The sequence below is a fragment of the Mycteria americana genome, chromosome 29, assembly GCF_035582795.1.
Source record: "Mycteria americana isolate JAX WOST 10 ecotype Jacksonville Zoo and Gardens chromosome 29, USCA_MyAme_1.0, whole genome shotgun sequence".
NCBI classification, from domain to species: Eukaryota; Metazoa; Chordata; class Aves; order Ciconiiformes; family Ciconiidae; genus Mycteria; species Mycteria americana.
The window spans coordinates 145,506-159,292 of NC_134393.1; the positions used below are offsets into that span (position 1 = coordinate 145,506).

Below are 13,787 nucleotides of genomic sequence, written 5' to 3' on the forward strand. Positions count from 1 at the left end.
GTCATTCCCCACTAAATCAACCCTTAATTCTGGATTAACACACAAACAAACAAAAATGCCCTGAGTATGAAACCATACCGCAGGTTTCAGTTTGAGTGTTCGCGTGTGCGGAGTGCTGCACCGGAAAATCATGACCCCCGAAAATACTTGCAAACAAATAACGGCGGATGTGTTATTTACTGATGTTCTCAGAAAATGTGTCACTTCGTTACCCAGCCTCAGCTCGATGCAAATAAGCCCTGTTCGCTTCAGTACGCAGAGGGCTTTGGGCAGGGAGCGGCTCTTCCACATGCCACAGGTCCATGAGATTGAGTGAATTAGGGGTTTCTTGTCTAAGAGGATGAAGAATGACATTGCTGTCCCTCCAGGAGAGCCGCAGAGGGACGGAGGGGAGGAGAGGAAGACATTTGCTACTTTGGTGTTATGAAACCCATTTTGGGATGAGGTCTTGGTGGATTTGGAGGCTTGTTGCTACAGCCCGAGGCGAGGGGTTTTGCAGGAAAACCAGGGATGCTGAGGCTTTCAAAAACTGATGCACAAAAAGCAGGGGCAGGCACGTTTATGCAGGCAGGCACCCAATGGACCGTGCAAGGTCAGTGCAGCTGGAGTAAAGCGACATTGCAAATCGAAACGCAGCCGTGGGAGGGGAGATTTCCATTGCTGGAAGGTCGTTCCTGAAATATCACCTTTTTTCCCCAAAACGTGGGGGTTGAGGGCTGAAGGAAACTCTCCTGCAGCGCGGTGGGATCTTGGGTGAAGAAGAACCCGTTTCTGAGCAGACTGAGTGAGGAGTATGGCCAGTCATGGAGTTATTTCATTTACAGGGTGAAATAAAATCCCCTCCCTTCCCTAATTGCAGGCAAGCTTGGGAGAAAAAGAAAATTAAAGATAAGAGGGTGAGTGGTAATCAGCTGCTGCTTGACTCCAGGCTCAGCCCTGAACCATGAAAGAAATGGCATCGTGTTTAAAAGGAGAATCGAAAGCAACAATAAAAGTATTTATAGCTGCACGTATACATGCAGATACGAGGACGCTGGCAGGATGGCGGCGAAGCCGGCAGTTAGGTATGATAAATAGTAAAGGGCTGAAATGAGCAGCGAAGGATGTGTCTTGGTGGTTTAGCTTGAAGAAGGGAGACTTATCTGCGGCGGGGGACTTGCTTAAGCTCTATCCTCTTGGCTGTGCCTTTCAATTAATAAATTAAAAGAGCATTTATTAATAAGAAATGAAATCAGGATGGTTTCTGGGTGCCAGACCCCATGGGGAGGCTTGGGGCAGGGGCTACCCCTCCATTTGCCTGGGTATTTTTGGGGGGAGGGGGGGTCATACAGAAGCTGCAGGTGGATCTCGAGCAAGCCAGGAAATGATGAAGGATGTTTATTTTCCGTTTAATCTCTTTTCAACCCACCGGGGAAAGGGGAATTCTCCCTTCCCCTCTTCAGCTTCTCAGCACAGCATTTTGCTCGGCAGCGGTCGCAACCCAGAGAAAACCTGGTACATCTCAGCAGCGAAACTCCTCCGCTGCTCACTTTCACCTCCCTCGGGGCCTGAGACACCTGCAGGAAGGGGAGCAGCCAACGGGCAAGACCAGCCGGGGCGGAAAACAAAAGCTGCCCCGTCATCCTCGCTGCCAAGACCATGGCTGCAGACAGCCCTGCCGAAAGTTTCCGCGACGAAGCCTCCTGCTCCATCTGCCTGGGCTTCTTCCAAGACCCCGTCTCCATCCATTGCGGTCACAACTTCTGCCGGGCGTGCATCACCCGTTGCTGGGAGGAAGCCGAGGAGAATTTTGCCTGCCCTCAGTGCAAAGAGACGGCCCCGCAGAGAAACCTGAGACCCAACCGGGAGCTGGCAAAAATCATCGAGATAGCCAAGCGGCTGAGCTTGCAGGCAGCCAAAGGAGGGGCAGGGGGGGAGAGGCTGTGTGAGAAACACCAGGAAGCTCTGAAGCTCTTCTGCGAGGAAGATCAGACCCCCATCTGCCTGGTTTGCAGGGAGTCCCAGGCTCACCGGGTCCACGCCGTGGTCCCCATCGAGGAGGCTGCGGAGGAGCACAAGGTGGGAGGTCTCCGCGCGTGGCGTGGGGATGAGGGGGGAGGAGGGGACCGGGTCGGGGAGCTGCCCTGTGGGTTGCTCTGCTTGCAGACATCTGGATTTCTACCCCTTTCAATCTGCTTTCTGCATTGTGGCATGAGCATTGCATTACAGCCGCCCCCACCCTGCCTGCTCTGTGCTCCCCCTCGCTTACATTGCTGGTCACCCCGACTGTCCTGAAGCTGCCATTTCCATGTCATCATGGTGTCCTCATATAAATCATGCTGGAAAGGAACCCTGGAGATCATCTAATCCGACCTCCTGCTCAAAGCAGGGTCAGCTATGCTGTCTCGGACATTTGGGGTGCAGGAGATGCTGCATGTCGATGTACAGGACAGAATCGGGTCTTGCGGTGCTGGTGTGTAAGGCAGCGTTGGGTTTTCCGGCACGTCAATGGTCTGGGCTCCGGTTTCACTGCGTGCATGTGCCGGTTGTCGTGAGAACTGATTTCGCTAAAGGTGGGAAGAAAAATTTGCTCTCACCGCAGATGTGTGATGTAGTCCCGGTCTCACCGCACACGGATGATGGAGGGTATGGTCTCCCTGCCATAAACTGGCTTGAATGTCCCATCCAGGCTTCGAGGTTGTGACCAAAATCACATTCCTTGGCAGTTGAACTGAGCAAACAGCCTGAACTTATAAGTTTTGGGTCAGCACGGAGCACAGGCTGAACCTGAGCAGATGCCAGCAGGGTCTCCCCAGTTATTTAAAGCTCCTTTTCCACTGGTTTGGTCCTTTGCCTGAGTCTTTTCCAATCTGTGCCATGAATTTCACCCTGGCTGTTGGAGAAAGCAACCTGTTCTGGCTGTCCTGCTCTCCCAGAAATCAGGGTTTATGAATTCCCAGGGCCAGATTATCGTGTTATTAAGCAGGGAAGAATCTGAGTTTGTAGGAGATAAACCTGGATAGGTGGGATGAGGGTAGAGGGATGGACTAGCTAGAGGAAGAGAACGCACCAACAAGGTGTTTCTTCTTCACTCAGGAGAAATTCCAGGCTCATGTGCAGATCCTGAAGGACAGGAGAGAAAAACTGCTGGGGCTGAAAATGGCTGAGGAAGGGAAAAGCCTGGACTTCCTCGTAAGTGGCTATCCCTGGGTGGCGGTGGCTTTCTCCCTTTCCTTTCGGTTGTCCCTCTGGCCATGGTGACGGATGTGGAGACGCGAGATGTGCCACGGCCAAAGATCACATCTGCACGATCCATTGCACATGTACGGGAATGTCCTCTCCATTGGGGTAAGGTCTGGGCAGCGGTGACTGCCTGTCCCCAGGGTAGATTAAAAACACTCCCATTTTCCCCATGTCTCCTGCTCCTTGTATGTCTTAGCAGGCTGGGAGCACGTGTTGGATTTTGCCAGGTTATTGCTGATCTTTTTCTTCCTCGGTTTGCTCACAAGTGGGGCACATTCCCAGATTCCCCCTATTAATACATACAGAAAACGGGAATCACCTGATTGCTTCTTTCTTGCCTGGTTTTCCCTTTCCCTGACTTCTTTCGCTGACTAATCTGTTTATGGTTTTATTTTGTATCTTCCCTTGTTGTTCAAAGGTCTGGAACATTTCAGGTACAAAGATTAGAGTCCATGGGAAATGTCCTTTGCCAGCAACTTCAGCCTAGAAATAGCAAAACAATTTGTCTTAATTACTCCTCTGCTCTGCAATGGGCACTGGAATTTATGGCTGTGTTATAAGTCATCATGTTAAATCAGCTCCACTGCAATTTTTCTCAACTATTTCTGTCCCCAGAGCCCTGCCTCTCCCTTGCGTGCATTGGTTCTCGTTGCAGGAACAAGTGGAAGCGGAGAGGCAGAAGGTTGTGTCTGAAGTCAAGGAGCTGCACCAGTTCGTGGAGGGACAGGAACGTCTCCTCTTGGACCGGCTGGCAAAGCTGCACCAGGAGATCGTGAGGAGACAGGAGGAGAACATCAACAGGCTCTTGGAGGAGATCTCCTCCATTGGCGAGCAGATCCGTGAACTGGAGGAGAAGTGTCAGCAGCCAGCGTGTGAATTCCTGCAGGTGAGACCTCAGGCCCCTCTGAAGACCATTGGCCTTGAACACCACTGGTGTCACCAGTCCAGGAGTCAAATTAATTCTAAATACTCCTTTTAAAATGTATCTTTCAAAGCTTCTTTTTTTTTTTTTTTTAATTTTCTTCAATGATCAAAAGCATGGCCCAGCTGCCCACTTGAAGATTTTAACTCAACCACAGTCTGTTTAAATCGCTGTCTATTTACATGGGTATGGGATTCATCCATCTGGTTGTACATGTCTACATCCAAAACAAAGTGTCCAAGTTCCTTCGTACGCAGTGGAGAAACAACAGGCACCCATCTCGTCTTTAGGTAGTCGTCCAAACCCATCACCTGAGCCCACCTCCAGGCTCTGCTTAACTCCTGATTTAAAACATTCAAATGTGTTGAAACAGTGGTGTGCATTAGCGGTAATAACACCCATACTGGAAGAGTAGGTACATGAAAGGTGGTGGGTGATAGCAGATAACGACGAGCTGCTCATTAAGTGATGTTGCCAGGACCTCACCTAACTCCCCAGCAGATCTGCAGACACTGTGCAGGCACATCAGTATTAAGGGACTCATTTTAGACCCCTAATTTAGACAGAGAAGTGCCTTGAATTGCCCGAGGTCACCTCACAGCCCTGCGGTAGCTGTTTGTTGTTGACTGTCAGGCTTGACTTTGCTCTGACCTAATGCTCCTTCTCTCATCTTTCCCTTGTAGGACAGCAGAAACATCTTGAGCAGGTTGGCGGCTCCTTTCATGTGTTCTTGAGATGTTAATGTTGTTTATCTCTACGGTGGTGATACTGATGGACTCTGAAACCCCATCCACTTATGATCCCCGTATGCTAGGGACTGTATAGACATATAGGAGACAACTAGGACACTGCAAAAGGTCCAGGTAGGATGCTGAAGACCAGGGAAAGGTATCAGATGGGATGATGGTACCTCCAGCTCTGCTGCAGCTTCTCCTCTATAGTCCATCCCAAACTATTCCTGGAGGGCTGAGCTTTCACTCCCTGCCCTTGCGAGCCCATCAAAAATAGCAAGCCAGCAGCTAAAACCATGCGGATGTTTAAACACTGAGGAGTGCATCCAGGTGGAAGGGAATCCAGTATGAACTTCCACCCTATAACAGGCCTCTTCATATTCTCTTTGGACGTGGATCGAGAAGGTGGGTTATTGGAAAGACAAAAGTGGGCAAGGAAAGGCGTTTTGTGTTGCCTGCGTTTCTCTTGAAGCAGAGCACTGCCGGTCATGATAGAAAGCCTTTACCATCCAGGGACTCTTCTCTTTGGGAACAAAGTAGATGTGTGCTCTGGATCAGCAAACCCTTCTCTGGGACCTCATTAATGAGTGCCCTAGGACCAAGCCTTCGCTCTAGTCCTACTATTCAATTCTTTATAAGAAATCCCAGTTGAAAATCAGTCAGTGCATAATGACAACGATGAGTGAAGGAAGTATTATTAGAAAGGTCTTCCTTCTTTCCAGGCTTGAGAAGGACAGTGCCCAGAAGCCAGCAGAGACATCACCTGATCTGGGAGAGAAACCCACCGGTCTTCCTCAGAAAAATATTGCCCTCAAAGAGATGCTGATGAAATTTCAAGGTACAGAGAAACTGGGGAGGAGAGGGTTTGAGGTGGTGCTAGGTCTGTCTGCAGCAGGTCTAAGGAAGGAGATCTCAGCTAGGTAGGAGAAGTCCTGGTAAAATGGAGACATCCTTCCAACGTGCCCTGCAGAGCTGTAGCCATATTAGCATAGCAAGAAGCAATTACTCTAGTTGATTACATGGGAGGATGCGAGTTTGCCTCTTGGCAGAGCTCGGGGAGCATGGTAAGTGTTGGGGTGCTGTGGGACCTCACATAGGGTCAGCGTCACCTTTGGAAATCACCTCCCTGAATGAGACCAAAGGTGAAAATTGCAAATATTTCCACATGGGAGCTTAAAAAAGGAAAGTCATGGGACACCTGAGGCTTTCTTTCCTCTTTTCAATGGCCTGGAGACTCCCAGAAAAAATATCCACACCTCAAAGCCTTACTTTTACTCTAGATCAAGCTCCCTTCGTGAAGCTGTCTTTTCTACTCTTCTGACCTTGCTTGTGGGCATAAACCCATTCCTGCTCTGCTCCAGCAAACAGGGACTGGGAGCTGGGGCATCCCAAGGTTAAACTGGGGTAAGATGGGGAAAACGTGACCCTAATGCCCTTGAGGAGTGAGCTGTGCCTGTGATGCTCATCTTCTCTCTGTCCCCAGTAAGTTTGACGCTGGATCCAGAGACGGCGCATCCCCGGCTCGTCCTATCCGAGGATCACAAGCGCGTGAGATGGGAAGACACCCGCCAGCCCGTACCCGACAACCCCAAGCGTTTCGACTCATCTCGCTGCGTCCTGGGCTGCGAGGGTTTCAGCGCGGGGAGGCATTACTGGGAGGTGGAGGTGGGCGATGGGGAAGCCTGGGCTGTTGGGGTGGCCAAGGAGTCGGTCAAGAGGAAGGGACGGATCAGCGTCAACCCCAAGGTGGGGATCTGGGCAGTGGGGAAGTGTGGGAGCCAGTACCAGGCTCTCACCTCTCCTACCATCCCCATCTCCCTGCTCGCTGCCCCCAAAGTGATTGGGATTTACCTGGACTATGAGGCGGGGCGAGTGGCATTTTTCGACTCCAATAACGAGGCACCGATCTTCACCTACCCCCCGACATCCTTTGCAGGGGAGCAAATCCTTCCCCTGCTCTGCCTGGGGAGGGGGTGCCAGTTCACGCTCTCCCCCTGACCCCCCCCTCCATGGGACAGCATCCGCTCGACTCTCGCTAGGGTCTGGGGAGACCACGGGGGCTCATCACCCCAGAGATGGCTTTTGGGAGCATGAAGAATGCACTGTCCAGGATGGAAAATTCTCTTTTCCCCATCATTTATGTCAGCAAGAAACATCGGTTGGTTCAGAGCTTGTAGAGGAGGGGGACTGCCCTGCTGCCCCCCAAAAAGCTGCATTGCTCTGTCATCAGGTGGCTTTGCTGGCGACGCTGCCCTGGTGCATCCACGCCCATAAACCCCTTCCAAAAACCTCTCTGTCAGAGGACGGGGATAGAACGGAGCCGAACACACGCTGAGCTGGTTCCCCGTTTCTCTCCCTGCACCCTTTCCGACTGATCATGCATCCCTGCTGTTTGCTGGACCCTTTTTTTGGCTCACCAAGCTTTCAGCTGCACAACTGAGCATAGATGCTGTGGATGACGATGCAAAAGCCTGGAGGGCTTCGTGATGGCTTCAAGTTTTATGTGACCTCTGACGAGGTGATAATAATCTAATCTAATCCAAGGGTGAGATAGGCAAGACCTGATCTGGTGGAAGGGTGCTTTAAATCATCAAAAGTACCTGCATCGCTGGTGCCAGCTTGTGTTGGATTGGTGCTTAGTGCCGTGTGACGTCCACACCTTTAGGCATGGTAAGGACTCACCTCTCCATATGTAGCCATTCAGGCTACAGTCCCTCCAGGGTCAGTGGAGGACGGTGGCAAATTTTAATTTATCTCATCTAGAAATGGCTTGACAAGTGTGTGTAGGAGTATTTACTTCTCTCCTCTGATTACAGAGGGATCCCAGCTTGGTTAGATGGCATGGAGACATGTCTCCTGTAGATGCCTAAAAACCAAGAGAAATAAATCCTTCCCAAGGCGGAGTCGGCTTTAACCTCTTATTGAGCAACAGCCTCAGGCCGAGCTGTTGCCTAATGGGTATTTGGGGGTGTAAGGAGGAACCCAGGAGGGATGGAGGGCGCCCACGGGAGCATTTCCCAGTGGGTGGAGTCAGTGTTTTCAGATATCCAAACAGATTGTACGGATGTGCCTTTGATCGCTTGAAAAGCTTTGTTTGCCTCAGCTGCCGAATGCAAACTGTGGAAATGAGAATAAGAAATTGCCTCCTTTGCAGCCTGGTCTTGTGGTTTTATTTCGTCCTGGCAATTCAAGGGCAGCGAATGGGAACCTCTGCGAAATCCCCAGCTGGGCAGAGCAAGGTCTTACGTTAGCGATAACCATTCCTGCCTCACGTGATAGTGCTTCTGCTTAAACTCCCAGGAGTTTCAGTCCTTAAGTCATAGTTAGGAGCCAAAAAGCATTTCAGGAGCTTGGCCCTGAGAGGCAGCAGACGATTGAAGATGTTCTCGCAGGCCTCCACACACCCGGGTATATGCAAAACCCTTCTGGAAGCTGCCGCACGCCCCCAAATTAATTCTTTTTGCATGCGGAGAACAGCCCTGCTTTGCATATGCAGGAGAATTCACAGCGCGAGCAGCACAGCCAGCGCTTCTCGTCGTGCAACAGTGAGGCAGCGCGCCCCAGGGAGAGCGTGTCCAGGATGAGCAACCCCAGACTGGTTCCCAGTAACAAGCTGGGTGCAAGGGGAGCAAGGGGTGGCCCTTGCTGTTGTGCCGTGCCACGGGGTGTCCTTTCCCTCCAAGAATCACGTGGATGTGGGTAAATCTGATCGCCAGGCAGCCAGGAAGTGCCTCCATTCCCCAAAGGAAAGCCATGGGCTGGCTGCTGGGACAACTTTTCTGCTTGAGCTGCAGCGATGAAGGGATGAGGTGAAGGATGCAGTGAGGACAGGGGAAAAGGACCGAAAATAAACGGGAAATAGATCAAAAAAAATACAATAATTGGTCCTGTCTGTGATCCAGCAGTGTGCGATGAGTTGTGTACAGCCTCCCTGGTGGTCTAGTGGTTAGGATTCGGCGCTCTCACCGCCGCGGCCCGGGTTCGATTCCCGGTCAGGGAAGATGCTTTTTCTCCCCCTCTCGCAGACCCCTTCTTTTTAGGGAAAAAGCTTTCCATATCATAACAGGACGCCCCCCTAGAAACATTCCTTCCCTCCTTTTTTTGTACCTAGACCTCCCCACGCGTGCACACCTGCCTCGGCAGGGCGTCCCCTGCAAGCGAACACAGCAGCCAGGCATCGCCAAAGGTACTTGGCAGCTCCCTGCAGCCCAGCCTCGCTTCTTTTATTTAGCAAAAGGTATTATTTATTTTTGTATGGGTGTTGTGTACTCTTTAGAAATTTTATTTAATATAGGTAGCAGCGAGAAATACTTATCCAAACCGTGCAAAAACCTGGGAGAAACTGGAAAGATAGTATTTGGGGGAGGGGGCGAAGGAGGAATGAAAAAAAAAAGGAGGAATGAAAAAAAAAAAGAAAAGAAAAGAAAAGAAACCCCCCGAAACAAGCAAGGAAAAAAGGAATAACTAAGTGTTTCTGCCCGGTTTCGAACCGGGGACCTTTCGCGTGTGAGGCGAACGTGATAACCACTACACTACAGAAACGCTTCTGCAGGGTTTTCCCTGCCTGCCCGCACTCTGCCTGCACCCTGCCCGCACAGTCAGGTTCCGAGACCCCTCCAAAACCGCCTCCTTCAAGGGCTGCTCCAAAATCCACCTCATTTTCTGGGGCCCTCCGGCTTATTTCAAGCAAACAAGCTGGTTTCACCAGCGAGGAGCGCAAAAAAAAAAAGCCTGAATTCGGTTAAAAAACCAAAGCGAAGCGAGCCCTTCTGCGCCCTTCCTGGGAGAAAACAGCAAATGAATCAATTTTTGCGATACAATCACACCGCGCTGGGGTGGTTTCGGCCGGAGGGAGCAGCGCAAAGGGGAAAATGAGCTTTTTCCTAGGAAGGAGCCTAAAAAAAAGGCACCTGTCAGGAGTGGGATTTGAACCCACGCCTCCACACGGAGACCAGAATACCCAGCTGTGGGAAGGGAGACCCTTGAGTCTGGCGCCTTAGACCACTCGGCCATCCTGACGGTGACGACTTTTGGCCCGAAAAGGGAATACAGCGATGCTAAAATGTAAGTGTTGTTTTAAAGTTTTGTATTTTTTGGAGGGGTTTATGGTGATTATCAGCGGGGGAGCACTGGGAGGTGGGGAATTATTTTCAGCTGAGTCATGGTAGCATGGGGGGAAAAGTTAGGCGCCCAACGTGGGGCTCGAACCCACGACCCTGAGATTAAGAGTCTCATGCTCTACCGACTGAGCTAGCCGGGCTGTGACAAACCGCTTTTCTGTCCTCATTTTGCTGCGGGATTCTGGCGGTTTCAGCCCCCTCTTCCCTGCCCGTGCTGGGGCCGGGAGTGGGGCGAAACACGGAAAGGCTGAAAAATCTCCCCACCCAGGTCCTGCGATGCAATTTTGGCATTTATGCACATTTCTGCGGGTTTTGGTGCTGCAATTAAAAAACCGGGGGTGAGCCGCTGTGAAACGCTGCCTGCTTGGATAAATAATGGCAGCAGCAGGAGGAAGGAGGCGTTCTGCGCGAATTCCGTGGAAAAGCTCTTTTTTTGCCACGCGTATTTTGGTACCAAAGAGAGGTTGAGGATGAGGGTACAGTGAGGGCAGCGGGAGCCCTTAAAGGGGCCGTGGCGGGTTTCTGTAGTGTAGTGGTTATCACGTTCGCCTCACACGCGAAAGGTCCCCGGTTCGAAACCGGGCAGAAACAAGCTAAATGTTTTCATTTTTACTCCTTTATCGTGAATTTTCCGGATCGATATTCCTCCAAACTCTGGAACGGCCGCGGTTGCAAAAATGTCTATTTACAGCACTAGTTGCAGGTGGGGATTTATTTTAGTCTATGCACGAATATTTTCCCTGGGGACATGGTGACAAGTGGTGCGGTGGGTTCAGCGCGGCCTGGAGTCTCGCTCCGTCGTGGATTCATCGCTGCTCCTGTCCCCTGCTCTGGGGATGAATGTCCTTTTTGGGTAGGAATGTGCAGGAATCTGTTAAAGCATCTGTGTCCCCCAACAGCCCCCTGATATGGGGAAGGGGAGCAGAGTCAATGCTCTCCCAAATTCAGTCCCACCAGACCATAGGAATATTATTTTCACAGAAGCAGCTCGACTGCTTTAATCTTCAATGGATTTGGAATTACCTGTTAGATCCTAGAGAAAGGCAGAAATCCAGCAGAGATGGGAGGGAATTTATAAATTCAGCTTAATTCTAGAAAAGATTAACTTGCTCTTCCCTGACCGGGAATCGAACCCGGGCCGCGGCGGTGAAAGCGCCGAATCCTAGCCACTAGACCACCAGGGAGCTGATATTTGACTAAACTTTACCAATCCCATCTTTTATCGCTGCACATTTAACCCCCAAAGATGTTGCCTCCCATCAGCCCGACAGGAGCTGCTTTGCTCCCCAGACGCAGAATTAATAAAAAATAGGGAAATTAATTCAAAATAACAATATGCATTTTAGAAAAATTAGCTACATTAATGAAAAACATTTGTTTTCCCCTAAATCAGCTCTCCCTGGTGGTCTAGTGGCTAGGATCCGGCGCTTTCACCGCCGTGGCCCGGGTTCGATTCCCGGTCAGGGAAAGTTCCTCTGCAGATAAAAAGCAAATTCTTTAAAAATCATTATTTTTCCTCCTCGGGGGACCCGCAGGACTTCTCTGCATATCGGTGTTGACAGCGGTTCCCTGCTCCCCATTCTGTCCCAAATAAAACCTCTACATCCTTATACCCCAAGTGTGGATGCTTACAAAAAATGGCCATTTTCTACTGATAAGGGCAAATTTGAAGAGAATTTCAGAAGAAAAGGAGATGGGAGAAGGTGGAGCACCCCCAATACCCCACATCCTGTTTCTGTAGTGTAGTGGTTATCACGTTCGCCTAACACGCGAAAGGGCCCTGGTTCGAAACCAGGCAGAAACACCTCGTTGGCCTTTTGCCACCACCTTGAAAGCATCTCCTTCATGTTTCACTCCTTACCGCCTTCACCAAAACATTCCTTCCAAATGCAGACCAGCAGGCCTGAAAACCAAAAGGCCACAAGGCCTGGCACCAAAACCAAGTTTTCCACACCACCACGCACACCTATCTATATACATCCATGCAGCGCTATAATATCCGTATAGATGCTTTCATTCTTGCAAAAATTGCGTTGGCATGCAGCAACAGAACTCAGCCCTTTTCTTTCCCTTGGCGTTTGTCGTGGAGGAGCCCAACCCCAAAGCAAACCAGGTCAAACGCCTGCTCAGGGCACAAACGTCTTCTCTCTGCATGGGGCAGCAGAAGCAAGTGGCTTGGGGTTTTTTGTGTTTTCTAGAAAAATGTGAGGCTGTTTCTGGCCGGTTGTGAGCCGAGGACCTCTGGAGTGTGAGGCAAAGGTGCGACCGAGCGTGCAAAGCCCCTGCGGGCAGCGGAGCAGCTGATGCTTCGGGGTGATGCCCCACAAGCCGGGGAGCGAGGAGCAGAGCAAATGGGCTAAAGGGCAGGGGTTTGGGGTGTGGGCTGGGGGGAGCGACATGGGAGAGGGGTGCATGTGCCAGAGGGGTGTGGGGTGCCTGGGAGCAGCCAGTGAGGGGCATGGGGTTCAGCCCATGGCAGATATGGTGCAAAAGGCCCATTTCGCCCCGTTTCTGTAGTGTAGTGGTTATCACGTTCGCCTCACACGCGAAAGGTCCCCGGTTCGAAACCGGGCAGAAACAGCATGCTTGTGCTTTTTCCCTCCCCACGCTGCGGAGGGTGAAGGCGTTGGGTCATTCTGTGTGGGGACGGTGACAAGGGAGTGTCGTTGCGCTCTGGTTTGGGCAACTGGGGAGGGGACATTGGCCCTGCCCCTTGCCAAGCGGTGGCTGGAGAGTCCTGGTCCTTTTTGGGGTGTCTTCCCTGGTGCCTTTCCTGGCTTAGGAAACATTTTGAATTGGGGAATGGCCTGTGTGCGTCCAAAGCAGCAGGTGCTGGGTTTGCGTTGGTTGTGTCGATGGGTTTGGGCAGCATCAAGAGCCCATGAAGAAGGGTTTTGCGTCTGGTGAGGGAGAAGTGTTTGTGTTTGTTGGTGTTGTAAGATGCGGGGAAAGGAAATGAGAGTGAGGGTCAGGAAGAAAAGGGCAAGGGGACGTGGGGATGCTGAGTGGGAATGGGGCAAGTGAGTGGAAGAACGGGTATTGTGCGTTGGCCGAGATGTGAGCCCCAGAAGACACAGCTCCAGGTTTCTGTAGTGTAGTGGTTATCACGTTCGCCTAACACGCGAAAGGGCCCTGGTTCGAAACCAGGCAGAAACACCCCTTTGGCCTTTTGGCACCACCTTGAAAGCATCTCCTTCATGTTTCACTCCTTACCGCCCTTCACCAAAACAGTGCTTCCAAATGCAGCCCAGCAGGCCTGAAAACCAACAGGCCACAAGGCCTGGCACCAAAACCAAGTTTTCCACACCACCACGCACACCTACCTCTCTCTATACATCCACGCATCGCTATAATATCCGTATAAATGCTTTCATTCTTGCAAAAATTGCGTTGGCATGCAGCAACAGAACTCAGCCCTTTTCTTTCCCTTGGCGTTTGTCGTGGAGGAGCCCAACCCCAAAGCAAACCAGGTCAAACGCCTGCTCAGGGCACAAACGTCACAGGATCACAGAATCACAGAATCGTATAGGTTGGAGAAGACCTTTAAGATCATCGAGTCCAACCGTAAACCTAACCCTAGCAAGCCCAGCACTACACCATGTCCCTGAGCACCTCATCCAAACGTCTTTTACATACTTCCAGGGATGGGGACTCCACCACTTCCCTGGGCAGCCTGTTCCAGTGCTTGAGAACCCTTTCAGGGAAGGAAAATTTCCTGATATCCAGTCTACACCTCCCCTGGCGCAACTTGAGGCCATTTCCTCTCGTCCTATCCTCGTCTTGTCTCTGCAT

General features: G+C 51.2%; 1 protein-coding gene and 10 non-coding genes across 11 annotated transcripts; 7 read left to right on the plus strand and 4 right to left on the minus strand.

The window, feature by feature from the left end:
- The first annotated feature begins 1,638 nt into the window (after positions 1-1,638).
- On the plus strand, positions 1,639-6,873 carry LOC142421377 (E3 ubiquitin-protein ligase TRIM39-like). Its single transcript, XM_075526050.1, has 6 exons — positions 1,639-2,058; positions 3,076-3,171; positions 3,878-4,108; positions 4,828-4,850; positions 5,598-5,713; positions 6,359-6,873. The coding sequence occupies exons 1-6, from the start codon at positions 1,639-1,641 to the stop codon at positions 6,871-6,873; spliced, it is 1,401 nt and encodes a 466-aa protein (XP_075382165.1).
- Positions 6,874-8,803: 1,930 nt separating this feature from the next.
- On the plus strand, positions 8,804-8,875 carry TRNAE-CUC (transfer RNA glutamic acid (anticodon CUC)). The gene has a single exon. It is a non-coding gene; the product is annotated as a tRNA-Glu (tRNA).
- A 469-nt stretch (positions 8,876-9,344) lies between these two features.
- Positions 9,345-9,417, minus strand: TRNAV-CAC (transfer RNA valine (anticodon CAC)). Its single transcript has one exon. It is a non-coding gene; the product is annotated as a tRNA-Val (tRNA).
- A 369-nt stretch (positions 9,418-9,786) lies between these two features.
- TRNAL-CAA (transfer RNA leucine (anticodon CAA)) lies at positions 9,787-9,894 on the minus strand. The gene is made up of 2 exons: positions 9,857-9,894; positions 9,787-9,832 (listed from the first exon to the last, which is right to left on the minus strand). It is a non-coding gene; the product is annotated as a tRNA-Leu (tRNA).
- A 168-nt stretch (positions 9,895-10,062) lies between these two features.
- On the minus strand, positions 10,063-10,135 carry TRNAK-CUU (transfer RNA lysine (anticodon CUU)). Its single transcript has one exon. It is a non-coding gene; the product is annotated as a tRNA-Lys (tRNA).
- A 378-nt stretch (positions 10,136-10,513) lies between these two features.
- TRNAV-CAC (transfer RNA valine (anticodon CAC)) lies at positions 10,514-10,586 on the plus strand. The gene has a single exon. It is a non-coding gene; the product is annotated as a tRNA-Val (tRNA).
- A 521-nt stretch (positions 10,587-11,107) lies between these two features.
- On the minus strand, positions 11,108-11,179 carry TRNAE-UUC (transfer RNA glutamic acid (anticodon UUC)). Its single transcript has one exon. It is a non-coding gene; the product is annotated as a tRNA-Glu (tRNA).
- Positions 11,180-11,391: 212 nt separating this feature from the next.
- On the plus strand, positions 11,392-11,463 carry TRNAE-UUC (transfer RNA glutamic acid (anticodon UUC)). Its single transcript has one exon. It is a non-coding gene; the product is annotated as a tRNA-Glu (tRNA).
- Positions 11,464-11,726: 263 nt separating this feature from the next.
- On the plus strand, positions 11,727-11,799 carry TRNAV-AAC (transfer RNA valine (anticodon AAC)). Its single transcript has one exon. It is a non-coding gene; the product is annotated as a tRNA-Val (tRNA).
- Positions 11,800-12,502: 703 nt separating this feature from the next.
- On the plus strand, positions 12,503-12,575 carry TRNAV-CAC (transfer RNA valine (anticodon CAC)). The gene has a single exon. It is a non-coding gene; the product is annotated as a tRNA-Val (tRNA).
- Positions 12,576-13,078: 503 nt separating this feature from the next.
- TRNAV-AAC (transfer RNA valine (anticodon AAC)) lies at positions 13,079-13,151 on the plus strand. The gene has a single exon. It is a non-coding gene; the product is annotated as a tRNA-Val (tRNA).
- Positions 13,152-13,787: the final 636 nt, after the last annotated feature.

What these genes read in the sequence shown, in the direction of transcription:
- LOC142421377 (XM_075526050.1), top strand. Translation starts at nt 1,639, where the DNA reads ATGGCTGCAGACAGCCCTGCCGAAAGTTTCCGCGACGAAGCCTCCTGC. An exon ending in GGAAAAGCCTGGACTTCCTC is followed by an intron (nt 3,172 to 3,877) that starts GTAAGTGGCTAT and finishes TTCTCGTTGCAG; the next exon opens with GAACAAGTGGAAGCGGAGAG. An exon ending in CAGCGTGTGAATTCCTGCAG is followed by an intron (nt 4,109 to 4,827) that starts GTGAGACCTCAG and finishes TTTCCCTTGTAG; the next exon opens with GACAGCAGAAACATCTTGAG.